Below are 13688 nucleotides of genomic sequence, written 5' to 3' on the forward strand. Positions count from 1 at the left end.
GTTTAATGTGGTAATGCAAACCAAGGTGTCACTTGCAAACTTGAAATAAAAGGTGACACTGACTTTTGTTGAATATTTTTGACTCAGACATGAAAACTCATGAACCCAAAGTTTGCTGCTCTCAAATCTTTGAATGTTTTAATGGACCACTGTTTAAGATGCAAAGAGATATTGCTACAATGCTGCACAGGCTTTTCAGAAGCAAGTTTTAATTTAAGATGTCAGACAACCAGACCTGAGAGACCTTTTTAGGAGAAGGTGAAAGGTGAGATGATGATGGTGCAGTAGCCGAAGTGGCTGGTGAGAGTTCTGTGGTCATAGAAACACTAACTTTGCCACAGTTCGCTAATGTTCATCCTTCTCCTGAAAGTGTTTGATTTTTTTAAGCTATAGTTTTGCTGTATCAACAAAGTTTACATCTTCATGTTAAAGTTTCCAGCTTACAAACTTTAAGATGGCAAAAGTAGAACATCAGAATCTGTGATACCTGATGTGAACACAGTACTGCCCTTAAAGTAATGTTTGTGCCACTTATTTACAGTATCTGCCAGCAGTCTGGGACGTGGCAGCAAGTATTACTCCTCCTCTGTGCGTGAGATAGGCCGTTCTTTTCAGGGTGGATGATGTGGATGGATAGATAATGAGGGAGAGAAATATTTAAAAATGTTTATCGTCAAAATATTTTCCTTCTTTACAATTATAATTATTTTACATATTTACAACAAGTCTCACAAATGTTTACAGTGAAGTAATGTGATGCCCTTTTCAAATAAATTTGGTGAAACCTTATGCTACATTAAAAATCATTGGGAACAGTGATCAATCCGGCAGTATTTACAGTAAAGATCTGCTAAGAGTTCATTGATTTTTGTTTTGTTTTACAGTGCAATTTTGTGTTTCAATGATGCAAACATCTCAATACTGTTTTTCAAAGTGCTCCTTAATTGCTTTTGGTCCTTGTCGCGTCTGTCCTCCTTGCTGGTGTTATGAGTCCATATTGGTCTTCTTGAAACAAAGTGTGCCTCATATTTTCATTGTGCATTTTCCAGTTATGTTTTTGACTGTCGAACATCTGTCCACTCCATTTTGGTGTTTTGCAGTGCCTGAGTCTTCTTCTCATCCACCTGCACGTAATCCACTCTGTAGTCATCAGAGAGAAATGGCTTCTGCTAGACAGAGAAAGAGACATAGAGACATATGAGGAGATTGTGATGTGATGTGGTTCAATCTTAAAACAGTTGAAAAATGGATTATGTTGATTCTGTTTTATCTGCACAAACAAGCAACCATGTTGCAATCTTGAGGATTGCATATTGAATCCTGCATTTCTCATTTCATGTGGCGTTTTGAACAAATTGCATTATTTAGTGTTATAATAGCAGTTTACTTCACTGTGTTGAGGTTAGTTAAAGGAATTCCTCCACTGGAGGCTTTTGGAAATCAACAATCTGTGGATTCAGTTCTCTTTTCTCAAAAGTGTGGTACAATAATAGATTCAGTTTGTTTCCCAGAATACACTGAACATCCAAAGCTTGTAGGCAGATAGAGAGAATGATGGAATTAACAGAATCATTTGCAACCAATTGTCAATACTGAAAGTAAAACATTTCTTTTGGCTATCTTGTGTTACTGTTCAGAGGCTCCTGTTGCATAATGGTGCAAAAGTCTGCATAAAACATACCTTTTGCACAGGAGATGGAGATGCACAGTTGAAATCCAGTGACAAATAGTCAAGGTTTGATCGTCTCAGCCAGGGTTGACCTGCTCCATTACAGGTGAGTAAGAACTGTTGCCTTGACTCCTGCCAGGGAAGGAAACAGATTAAAACCTTGCACAATCACCATCTGCTCCCAGTTAAACGGATCTTATATATGTACAATTCTTTGAGCTGTTAAAAAGCTCAAAGTCAAATTTGCCAGCAAGTGTGTTTTTTCATTCTCATTCTAATTTCATAATGTATATGCTGCATTATCAGTGAATCATTGATTAAATAAAAAGGGGGTCTTGGGTTGAGTTTAGGAATACATAGAGAGTCACTTACAGTCTGTCAGGGTTGTACAGTTGGGGAGTCTGGTTTTACTCATTTGTGACTAACAGTCTTGTAAAACCTTACACTATGACATATATTCACATCCTGGAAGGCCCCGAGTGCAATAACAAGTTTGCTGAGCAGAATATTTTAGAAACACACCCATATTCTTAACTGTGTGGACATTTTTCCACTCACAAACGGTCGTATGATATTGTTCAAGTAGAGTGAGGTCCAAAATTATCTAGAAAATGTTTTGGCTACATTCCTCGATAACGTTGAAGTCCACAGTAATTCAAGGACTTGTGTTCACATGATGAATAATAATAGATGATATTTCGTGCTATTAAATTCCACTTTAATATTCTATTTTGGGTTTGTTTTTTCGTTTTTTTCACAACTTTGAAGGACAGTTGTGTGAAACATGGGTGAATAATATCTAGCTTTGGGTGTCAGTAAGATGGCTGGACTTAATGAGCCACACATTAAGAGTATATTACCATCAGAGGTGCTTCCCATGATGAATTATCAACCATTTTAGCTCTGAACATTGATGTTTGAGTATGTAAGTGTGTTTGTATGTAATGACACACAGAGGAACAATACTAGTTGAGTTACTTCTCTAAATTTCAAAAAGCCTGATAGAGAAAGATGACAGCATCATTAAAATGGCATGATCAAGTCCTACTCTTTACACTGTGCTATATACTGTTTAAAATGTTTAGAAAATAGTCATTCTTACCATTGCAGTGCAGTTTGTGTCTTCACCTCTTGGATTGTCCCCATTCTCAAGTCTTCTTTCAAGAGGTAGACCGTGCATTGAAAAGCTGCAATTACAATAAATACAAAAAACAGTGAGAATTTAAGTTAGCAACAAACTACAAAGATTACCAACTATATACAGAAATAGAAAGAAAATACACCATAAACTTATTTTAAACTACAAGGATCTAATATGACAGGATATCATCCTTGAATCCTTGAGCTGGGTGAGTAGATTTAACTTTAACTCATGATTTAAAGGTAAAATATTAGATTTAATTATATCGAATTGCAAACTCCCTATCGACAGCTAATTTAATGCAGGATCAAAGTTAATGCTTTGTGATGCTAGGAAAGTTAATACAGCAATAAAAGATCATTTTATTAGTTTAAAAACACAAAATGTGCATGTGACTTCTAGTAGGAATTAAAATCTATATGATTAAAGAATGAGGATTGTGTCTTAATTACAGTTTTTGTGGATAAAGAGTGTTTTTCTCTCACCATGCATCAGTTATAGTTCTCCTCAAAGGAAGATGAGTGGGACATTCTGTGATTGTAGAGAGGCCTCTCAAGTCAAGAGGTGGAGGTCGAGCTGTGAACCATGAAAGGACAAAGTTACTGAACTGGTTGAAATGATCTAATGTGACTTGTAGCAAAGACAAACATTGGAGAGAATGTACACGTGTGATATCCATGAATCATGTACTGGCATTTACAGCAGTGTATCATTATCAAAGCAAAGGAAATACTTGACGATTAAGTCTGTAAATTATCACATGAGATCATAATTATTTTATATGCCTCATTTTCTACCATTTTATATAACATTGTTTGAAGCTCAGCTAAGACAATGCACTCAAAAACACACAGCCAAAGATAATTTAAGTAGAAATATAAGCTAAGGTTCCTTGCAATGTCAAAAATATAACACGAATGAATCAGGCCTGTTATGACTCTCACCTCTCCTCATGCATGGCTTGAGATGCCGGTGAATTGGGGGTGGTGCGAAATCTCTAGGTTGACATATTAGTGGGCTGAGAGTCGGAGGGGTATCGGTTTTGCTGTTTGTATTAAGGAAGCTCACAGGGCTCATGGGTATATAACCATCAGAATCACCAGCGGCACCAGGAGGAATAGGAGAAGCCATCGGCACATATGACTCATCCTGGTAGCTTTGAACTCGTGTGGTATTTAAACAAGGCTGCCAAAAGACAAAGCATCACAAGATTCAGACAAGTGATAATGTCATTGTAGTACAGCTGGAACATTTTCTTAAAAGGGCATATGTGCAAGATTTGTATGAGTTTACAGCATCTTTAAAATTGTATTGACAGCATGTATTTCTTTCTTGCAGAGAGTTAGAAGAAGAAGACGAATAAGCGTACTTCCCAAAATCTCAAACTATTCTTCTTCAAACTAATCTTATATGTTCTTTTCTTTTTCTGTCACTGATGAGTTGATTCTCTTACCAAGTTAAGACTCTGCCTTCTGTTCCTCATCGCTCTGCTGTCAGCATCTCCTAAAAAAAATAAAATGAAAAAAAAAAACATCATTGAAAAAAGATATTAGTTTACTTCTTAATCTTAACAATCAGCTGTTACAAACAAATAATGTTTTGCTTTACTTTTAACCCTTTCTCTAACTGAGAATGTTGGTATTGGAAGTGATAGAAGAAGTATTCAAAACTTTTTTATGAAGTAAAACGGTTGACTATTACAGTAATAGGAAAACTATTAATGTGAAGTTCAACAAGGGTGTTGTTAATTAATACCACACAGTAAAAGGTAAAAGTCATGCATTTATATTTTTACTTTAAGTGAAACAGAAGTATTATTAGAACAACATACCTACATTTACTTAACGTCCTTTGGAGCTTTTATTTCTAATTATTTTATATAATGCTGGACAGTTTAATCAGTAATAATGCATCATATGACTCTGAATCTCCAACGTAACCAGTAACATTTATCTGTCAGTTAAATGTAGTAGTACAATGTTTTCATCTCAAATAGAAATAGAAATATACAGTAAGTAAGTAGGCTAGTATACAGTTGCATAATTTTTAAGTGCTTTGGGGGCCTTTTGCAAGATATTTCAGGGTATGATGAGTTAGAATTGTAACATATTTCAATATTTTTCATATCCAAGCATCATAATAAATCTATAGCTGTTTGGAGCCCTTTTGGTTGGAGGACCCAGGCAGTTGCCTACCTTGCCAAATGGTAAAGTCTGCCCCTATCTACATGCTGCCCAACAAAATAGTGCCCAGATAATGTTTAATTTGATTGGGCTACTGTGTGTGCTGTGAGGACAGTATACCTATTTTGAAATGGTCCAGGCTTGAAAAACTGGTTCTCCGAGGAAATAATGCAGCATGGCTTGGGAAGTTCCATGCAGTCAGTCTGTGAGGTACTTCTTCACTTTGCTGTTCTGACAGGTGGTTAGGCTTAGGCGGCAGCGGAGGAGGCGTTTGCCTGTCACTCGTTGTCTCAAACGGTGCAGAAGAAGAATAACTGTCAAACTGGAAGACGTTTGTGGCACAGTGACGCAGCGGAGAAGAGGAGGACGATGGGAAAGCCATGGAGGTGCATGGAGCGCTCAAGGGAGGGTTAGCTGACCTTCCATGTGTGAAAACACATGGACTGTGGCCAGCATGAGAGATGAAGGCCGAAGAGGACTCGGAGCAAAGAGGTGAGGGAACCATGTCCTTGATGGCATCGTCTAATGACTTCTGCTCCAGAGAGAGCTCCGAGTTCGAAAAGCTGTCATGTCTACGGATACGGAAAGAATGAAAACACTGTTTTTGTCAAACACAAACTGTAGCCATCAATTCATCTTGTGCCAAAGCTTTTACAGATTGTACATACCTACTAGTGCTTACACTCCCTGTCTCACACTGTGAGAGAAAGAGATAGTCCAGTGGGTGGCTGGAATCTGGTTGACTTGATACAGACACTCTGTCAGAGCTGTCTGGAGACGGCTGAAGGGATGTTGGGGTGTGAGGAAAGCCTTCTTCTGAGCTCTCTGTTGAGCAAGAGGAGAGGGGGACAGAGATATAGTTTCTGAAATGTTACAACCACTAGTGATAAGAAAAGTGCCATCATGCAACAACACATACAGGTGTCAAGCAGACTGCACACACATTTACAATTAAACCATTGCATCAGGTGAATCTAATAAGAGGATTTTTTTGCAGGCATATTTAAAAAAAGAAACATGTAGGCTGTCTCCTTGTTCCCTCTTTTGTTTATATCTTCTCCAACCTTTTAGTCAGGTTGGCCCTGGTTCAGAAATGTGTTTCATTCCTTTTCACTCAAAGCCATTCACTCAAGGCCATTCCTGCAGAACGATGTGAGGGGAGTCTTTGTGTGTTCTCATCAGATATTTGCTACTCTTAAAACTGTGTGATGTCTTTTATTTACAGTGCAAGAGTTTATATTCCTCCCTAAGTTGTGAGGTGCCTTCAAACAAAACTCTTGAGATTCAGGCAGGATCAACACTTCACTTAACACTTAGCACTTAATTAAAGCAAATATTATCAAAACAATTACATAAACCATCTGTATCACATAATTGAGTGTGTAGAATATAATTTTAGATTATAACTGATGACTTGTGTGTGTGTGTGTGTGTGTGTGTGTGTGTGTGTGTGTGTGTGTGTGTGTGTGTGTGTGTGTGTGTGTGTGTGTGTGTGTGCATATGTGATTTAGTCAACTGCAGGGAAGCATATCAGCAACTCTGGACCGTTGCTCTATCTTCTCCACACAGACAACAGTATTCTAACAGACAAGTGTCCTCACAACATATCCTTTAAAATATGTTTACATTTGAAGCAACAGTAAAGCATCACCCTTATGTTATATTTAACTCATATCCATGTGTCTGTGGTGTGTTAGCAAATGGAGAGTCAAGAAGACAGTTGTCACAAGCCAAGTAAAAGTCAGACTTAGTGATATGCAGAAAATAATTAACCCACTACTATGCAGCTCCAAAGCAAGTCACAATCTAATTATTCATCAGTTCATGTGAATTTGGCTACCAGCTTATCTGGTGTTATATCCTCTAACACTGCAGCAAACAACGCCACTTCGATTTTTTTGTAGTCATCTAAATTTATTTGTGTCCCAGAAGTGTACCGAAAGAGTTCAAATATAACCATAATAATGCAGTGTTTACGTATCGTTGTTGTAGAAAGAAGACAAGATATGATTTGTATCAAATGCTTTTAACCACAATGTCACAACATGTGTTTGTGTGTGGGGGATTAGAGGCTCAGTTACAGAGAAGTTTATCAGCATGTTTAACGGACGCCTGTGTTAAAACAACTGAACCACCAACATCTGCTTTATTAAATATGATTTTGCGTTTTAATCTTGTCCCTGCTTCCTTTGTCTCTGATTGCCAATTGAAGCACATGCATGGTTCATATTCATCTTCAGATCTTCCCCATAAAGTTTCCTTAAATCAAAGAATTTTAAAATAAAACTTCTAAATTGAGACCTTAATTGCGGTGATATATAACAATATTTCGATATGTACTGTATGTCATATATAATATGTACACACTTACACATATTTAGAACTTAAATACTAAAAGTCATCAATAAACTGCATCTTCAAGTTTTGAAACCTGACTGGTCTGTGACACTTTTTCCATAATCGCACAGAGCCAAATAAACATTTAGTTTTGACCTCATTCTACAGTATCTACAGTTTCTACATTTCCAGTTCACAACACCCTGTATGTGAAAGCAAAACCTCTCCTCTGGATTTCAACAGTCCTTTTTAACACATCTACTTTGTAATTTTCCGTCAGACAGGTTTAAAAGAGAGCACACAATTCTTGACAAGTACAGCTTTAACACAGCCACATTTCAAACTGAATAGAATAAAAAAAACTTGGGGGTGTATTTATACCTGCATCCTCCAGGCTCCCAAAATGGCATATTTGACTGATGCTACTGATCCAGCTGTTCATCTCCTCCTCAGTTTTGGCCACCAGGTAAAAAACACGAGATGAGGTTTTCACCACAAAGAGGTGCTTCTCATGGAAGTCTCGCTTTATTCTGAGCTGCCCATCCAGCATCTCCACCTCACACTCTTTCAGGTCAATGGTGCGGATTGGCTTTTTGGAGTTCTTACTTTGATAATATTCCAGCACATCAGGGTTACCGCTCATGCGACCTCTCCTGAGCACAAACCAGCGTTTCCTCCATGCCTACAAAAGAAAGGAACAAACTTTAAACTGTATCCTTACATGGTATTTTGAGCACAGTACTTTATCATTCTAACAGTAGCATCTCCCTTTCCTCCTCCAACATTTTAGTCATGACCAGTCATGGGAACTGGATCACTGCTCCTGCTCACAACAGCTTACTTTGCAACTTTATAACTCAATTTTTTGCTTTTGATATGGTCAGTAAGCGGAACCTCAACTCAAATTTCCCAGAAGTACAAAGAAGAGGAAGTTCACTGTATTTAACAGAAAATGTCTAATACAACTCAAGAGGTATTTATACAGTACACGGTCACTGCTTCATATTCACTGAAAACTTCATACTGAAACTGTCAACAATTATTTATAGCTCCAAACATCTACACTACTTATAATATGTAATATCTGAGCCTTCATTGCATTGAATTTGCCATCATCCTGATGTATTTTAGGTGCTAAACATCATCATTTAAAATAGCAACATAGAATTCATAAGAATATAAACACAGGCTACATAGATGTGGATGTCATTTTCACACTTGGCTTTGTGGCTTTAGATTGAGGTGGAGTACCTCTTTATATTTCTGTGTTGTGAAAGCACTTTTTTTCTTCTCTCTGCGTGTGGTTATTCAGCTCCTGCACAAGTCAGTTAGCAACTTACCAGGAAATGGTAAGAAACACCACCCTTACTGCCAAAAACGTCAGTCAAGTTTATGAGGAAACCGTAACTAAAAAAAATGGCAATTTAATCCTAATGATGTTTTGAATATGGAAAGTTTGTGCACTGAAAAATGGGTTGTTTTGTATCTACAGGAGCACTTAATAAAGGTACTCAGTAAATGTGAAAGCTGATTAATGGTTTTGTTTTTTTGTTGTTTTTTTTTAAATTTTGCTTTCTCAGAAAAATTGTAAGTCAGAGGAAATCAGAAAGTTTCATTTTTTCATGAAAGTGGCTTCCAGTCTTTACTTTCTGTTAGGAGCATGTTAACGCTTGTGTATTTCCCCTGTGGGTATCATTTATGTTTAACACCAAAATGTAAATAGAAACTCAAAAAAGCCCCCAAAAACAAACCTCCTCCATCACAAAACTCAAGTTGAAGTTCAGGGTTACAAGCATTGTCCAGTGCTTTCAAATGCATTTCATGGTTCTCCCGAGCAGATGAAGTTTTTGGTTGTCATCATGTGACTTACTTATGGAATTATGGTCATGTGATTAAAAGGTGGTCAGTGGTGGTGACAATTCTTTTGGTAAAAATTCACATTCATCTGAGGTTTATATCTACAACACTTTAAAACATAACAGGCAGCACACTTTAAAAAAAAGAAAATGATTGTAGTAGAAACACAGGTGTTACTAATCATATTAACGATTTTAATTAACGAGGTATCAAATGAAGCCAGGACAGTGTGACAGTGAGCCAACAGCACAGGACCAGAACCCTGAAACTGAAACAGCTCAATGGAAATCAGCTCTCTTTCTTTTTATATATTACAACTGTGCTTTTCTTACTATGACATGTCAAAATGTCTTCAATAAAAATATATAATATGGGATATTAGTCAATATACATTAAGATTTATAGGATTATTATTATATGACCTTGAGAAGTGGAAGTTAGTCTTTTTTATGAACATCTTATGAGAAACAGTTTCAGAGGATTTTACAGTGTCAAATCTTTCCTTAAAAGAAGCAATAAAACAAATAAGCAGCCAAAAAGCTTTGTGCAAATTCACAGTAAAATCACACACTGTGGAAGCAACAACAGGTAATGTTTCTGTTACCTTCAAGAGACAATACTTGATTACATAATTATATATCTCAATATAAGAAAGTAGCACTTGTGAGTGAGGGCCAACTACACAACAGGCTGCGGACTGACTTGACACAGAAGACGACCGTTAAATGTACATGTATCATGACTGGAAGTGGAAATGCAATGTTGCTAGAAAATGACACAACATGACTTGTTGCATGTCAAAGAGGATTGGTTCTGAAGTATGGTGACACTTCTGTTTCTTAATAAGATGTGAAACCCCCCCACCCAAAAAAAACAGTAAGGAGCTGCAGTGTAACAAGTAAACAAATCACCACAGCATTCTGCAGTGACGTATAATTTCATGCCGTTGGACATTCTTTTTTTTTTTTTACATCATTTGATAACATCTTATACCAAGATACATTTAACCAAGATAATTAAAATTTTCATATTGGCTCAGGCCTGCAGGTGACATTTGAATACCCAGGCTGATAATGGATCGGCGCTCACAACTGTCTGAAAAGCATGTATTTACTTTGTCCTCTGGCATCAACAGGATTTGCATAGTGGACTAAAAAAAGTTTCTATTTCCTGCACCAAACCCCCAAACCCCTCACACACTCACACGCACCTCCGCAGGTTTGAACAAAATAATGTCCCTCCTCTACTTGTACAGAGGAAGTGCAAACAGCCATCATAAAGCTGGACTATTTCTGCTTGTTGCTTCTGTCTGAAGCGTCTGGCTGCCGCTGACATTACTTCCCATGTTTCACAATACACACGCTCATCTCACAAACACACAGCAGAGTGCAGAGTGAGTGGCCAGCTCAACATTATCACATGACCACCCCAACAACCACACAACACTGAAGCCTATATGCTGTTCATTTAAGCAATTATCCTTGCTGTAGGAGTCATTTTTCACATCTGATCACAATTTCTGACATATCATTGTTGTCATAACACATTGTCGTTGTCACTATGAAGTGATTCCACAAGCCAAAACAACAAGCATGATGTTATTATAGGAATGAGGAAATTGATATAAAAGGAGATTACATTACAACTCTGTTTAACAAAAGAATACACACCTGAAATATGTTTCTAAACCCTTATTCCACATCATAAAACACACACAATCACATACACACAGACAGACGGACATAAACAAGGCTCAACAGCACAACCTGGCATCCCTGCTGCTTGTATAAAAATGGTAGAGGACATTTACAAGTGTCCTCTGTGTACTTCTACTCACAAATCTCTTTAGTTTCTTCTCCGGAGGGGATTTAATGAGCCAGCCGGTGCAGACCACATCCCCAGCACTCATCTTGACTGCAGAGCGTGTCGTCCTCACTGCTGCTGCTGCTGCTGCCGCTGCTACTGCTGTGAAACTGAGAGCAGAGTGAAGCATATCCTGTGTTCTGGTATTCAGCCCAGCCACTCCAAAAGAAGGAAGTCAAGAAATTGATCACACTGACAGAGAGAGAGAGACAGAGAGAGAGAGAGAGAGAGAGAAAGAGAGAGAGAGAGAGAGAGATAGAGAGAGAGAATGTGTGTGTGTGTGTGTGTGTGTGTGTGTGTGTGTGTGTGTGTGTGTGTGTGTGTGTGTGTGTGTGTGTGTGTGTGTGTGTGTGTGTGTGTGTGTGTTGTGTGTGACAGAGACACAGAGAGAAAGAGAGAGTGAGACTTATCTGTTTATTTTCTTAAGTGCTCCGGGCAAGTGGATAGAGCAGTAGAGCCGTTGGCGTGTGGGGGGGATTCAAGGAAAAAAAAAAACTACACTTAATGAGGTTTGACAGGTTTGTGGGCTGAGTTGTATTTGACCAGTAACTAAAAGTAACAGAGTCACATGCTGTTCAAAGATCTTATCCTAAGTTTCATGATAAGCATTTTGCTGATTTCATTTTGCTGCTGTGGTGCAGTTTGTGGTTTCAGGATTCTACAGAAACCATAAGCGACAGTGACAGTAGTTTACTGATCAAAACACCAACCTGCTGTGCTCATTTCAGGCCTAATGACGATATTATGAGCAGCATGTCATCCATATGATTTCTGACAGGCTTGACTTTAACCCCATCAGAAGCTGCAGAGTTCAATCTAATTGTTTAATGTATTGAACAAGTTATGGTCTAATAATAGATTCCCACCTTAAATTTGAGAACCATGGTAGGTAGAGTAGTATGCAAACTTACATACATTTACACTGGAGACTGTTTACCATTTTATGCTGCAAATAGTTTCATGCATTCCACAATCTTTTCACATTTAAGTTATTGTGTAACATCTTGGTCACAAGCAGCTTCTACAACGGTCAAGCCTCTTAAGACAACCATGCAATTAAAAATTTGAAATAAGAAGCCGTCATCATTTTATCATTCAATTACATTTGTCTACATTAAACTTATCCATGAATGCCTAATAACTAGGATCAAGTTGAAAAGTAGTGGTATTGTATCATTGTTTATGTTTTGTTGTGTTGAGTTTTGTGTTTTGGGCTGTTTGTTTTTTAAAAGGTATTTTCATGTTGACTTTTGTGTATTTGTATGAAGGCTTATCTAATGACAAGCAATGCAAACTAGCTCAGCCTATAAATGCTTTGGTTTGGGACATTGGTCCATGCTGTGTAGATAGACATTACTTAAACTGGGGTATTGATTGTAGCAAAATATTAGTAGTAGCTGATGTTCTAATTTTAACATAATTATCAGTCACTAGATCAAAAACACTACCAAAACACATCAGACACGTGCGATCAAATGAAACTAAACTACAAAGCAACACTGTGGTTGTTTGAGGTGAAGTTGTCATTCATCCAGATAGAGAAGTTCACCTCATAACTTCTCATGACAGTTAAAACAATGAAATCCCACCAACCCTCCACATCTTTTTTCAGCATGTTTCAAATTTCCTTTGTGAAAAGAAGTATATAAATGCTCATTGTTTAAATGAAAAGAACTTCCCATCATGAATAATCAGCTACTGTAACTATTTTGAACAGATGATCTCAGAACACTTTGAAGTTCGCTGCAGAATATAACATTGTGAACTCTCAAAATTAACAATCTGCAGCTGATTTCAGTTCATCAGTAAATACGGCAAACAAACCCCAATGTCACCTCGCTTTACTTTTCCTGATCGACCACCAGAGGGCGACATAATAATCCAGTTTATGACGTCTGGTCTGTCACCAGGCAAATTTCAGATCATGACTCAGTAAAAGACAAATTATGATTTGCATATACGTAAATATAGCTCAAATTACACCCACATACATTAGCCTACACTTACACAGCATTACAGTGTATCACGTTGATAATATCTTCATTTAGGTAAAATATTAATGGACATTATGTCAATATTATTATGCTCTCTTTGTGTTTTGGGTGAAATATTCCATAAAGTAAGTCATTATTACTGTTGATATGTTTCATGTGGTTTACATACATAACATCATGTTAACTGACTACTTCCTTCCTTCCTATTTACTCTGTTTCTTTCATAGACTGTATAAAAGAAAAAGGGTTTCTTTTTTATTACCAATTTCTCATCATGTTAAATGTTAAATATATTCCTGTAAGGGGAGCCATTATACCTCGGCTGCATTTAATCTGTTTATATCTGATGAAGAAGAAGAAACCGCCATCAACCATCGAAGGAGAAGCAGAAGAAGAAAAGCCGGTTACGCATTTACCAAAGAGTCTTCAGGGAAAGAGCGCGAAACAGTTGTCAGTCGCTCTAACAGCAGTTGATATAAAAAATCTGAGGTTACATTAACCATATTTCTTGTAGTTATTGGTTGCTGAATTACACAAATACTCAGATCCATCACGTCACAAAATAACAACAACGATACGAAAGTTAAAACAATAACCGGACTTTAATTTGAGCGGCGACGCCATCTTCCTTTCAAAGCCGTAAC

General features: G+C 37.4%; 1 protein-coding gene across 2 annotated transcripts; it reads right to left on the reverse strand.

Annotated features, from left to right (window-relative positions):
* Positions 1-392: 392 nt before the first annotated feature.
* On the reverse strand, positions 393-11155 carry gab3 (GRB2 associated binding protein 3). Of its 2 annotated transcripts, none has more exons than XM_053331694.1 (10): positions 11025-11155; positions 7712-8012; positions 5662-5818; positions 5114-5565; positions 4264-4313; positions 3755-3995; positions 3296-3386; positions 2772-2856; positions 1682-1801; positions 393-1166 (listed from the first exon to the last, which is right to left on the reverse strand). In XM_053331694.1, the coding sequence occupies exons 1-10, from the start codon at positions 11094-11096 to the stop codon at positions 1050-1052; spliced, it is 1686 nt and encodes a 561-aa protein (XP_053187669.1). In that variant the 5' UTR covers positions 11097-11155; the 3' UTR covers positions 393-1049. The 2 variants fall into 2 exon arrangements, with proteins under 2 accessions (XP_053187669.1, XP_053187668.1); XM_053331693.1 differs by having other exon boundaries at positions 393-1169.
* Positions 11156-13688: the final 2533 nt, after the last annotated feature.

Source organism: Scomber japonicus, chromosome 13 (genome assembly GCF_027409825.1).
Source record: "Scomber japonicus isolate fScoJap1 chromosome 13, fScoJap1.pri, whole genome shotgun sequence".
Lineage (NCBI taxonomy): Eukaryota > Metazoa > Chordata > Actinopteri > Scombriformes > Scombridae > Scomber > Scomber japonicus.

Coding starts and splice junctions, on each gene's coding strand:
- gab3 (XM_053331693.1), bottom strand. CDS start 11,096: ATGAGTGCTGGGGATGTGGTCTGCACCGGCTGGCTCATTAAATCCCCT. Junction 5,819..7,711: donor TGGGAGCCTGGAGGATGCAG/GTATAAATACAC, acceptor CTTGCTCAACAG/AGAGCTCAGAAGAAGGCTTT. Junction 3,996..4,263: donor GAAGGCAGAGTCTTAACTTG/GTAAGAGAATCA, acceptor GTCTTTTGGCAG/CCTTGTTTAAATACCACACG.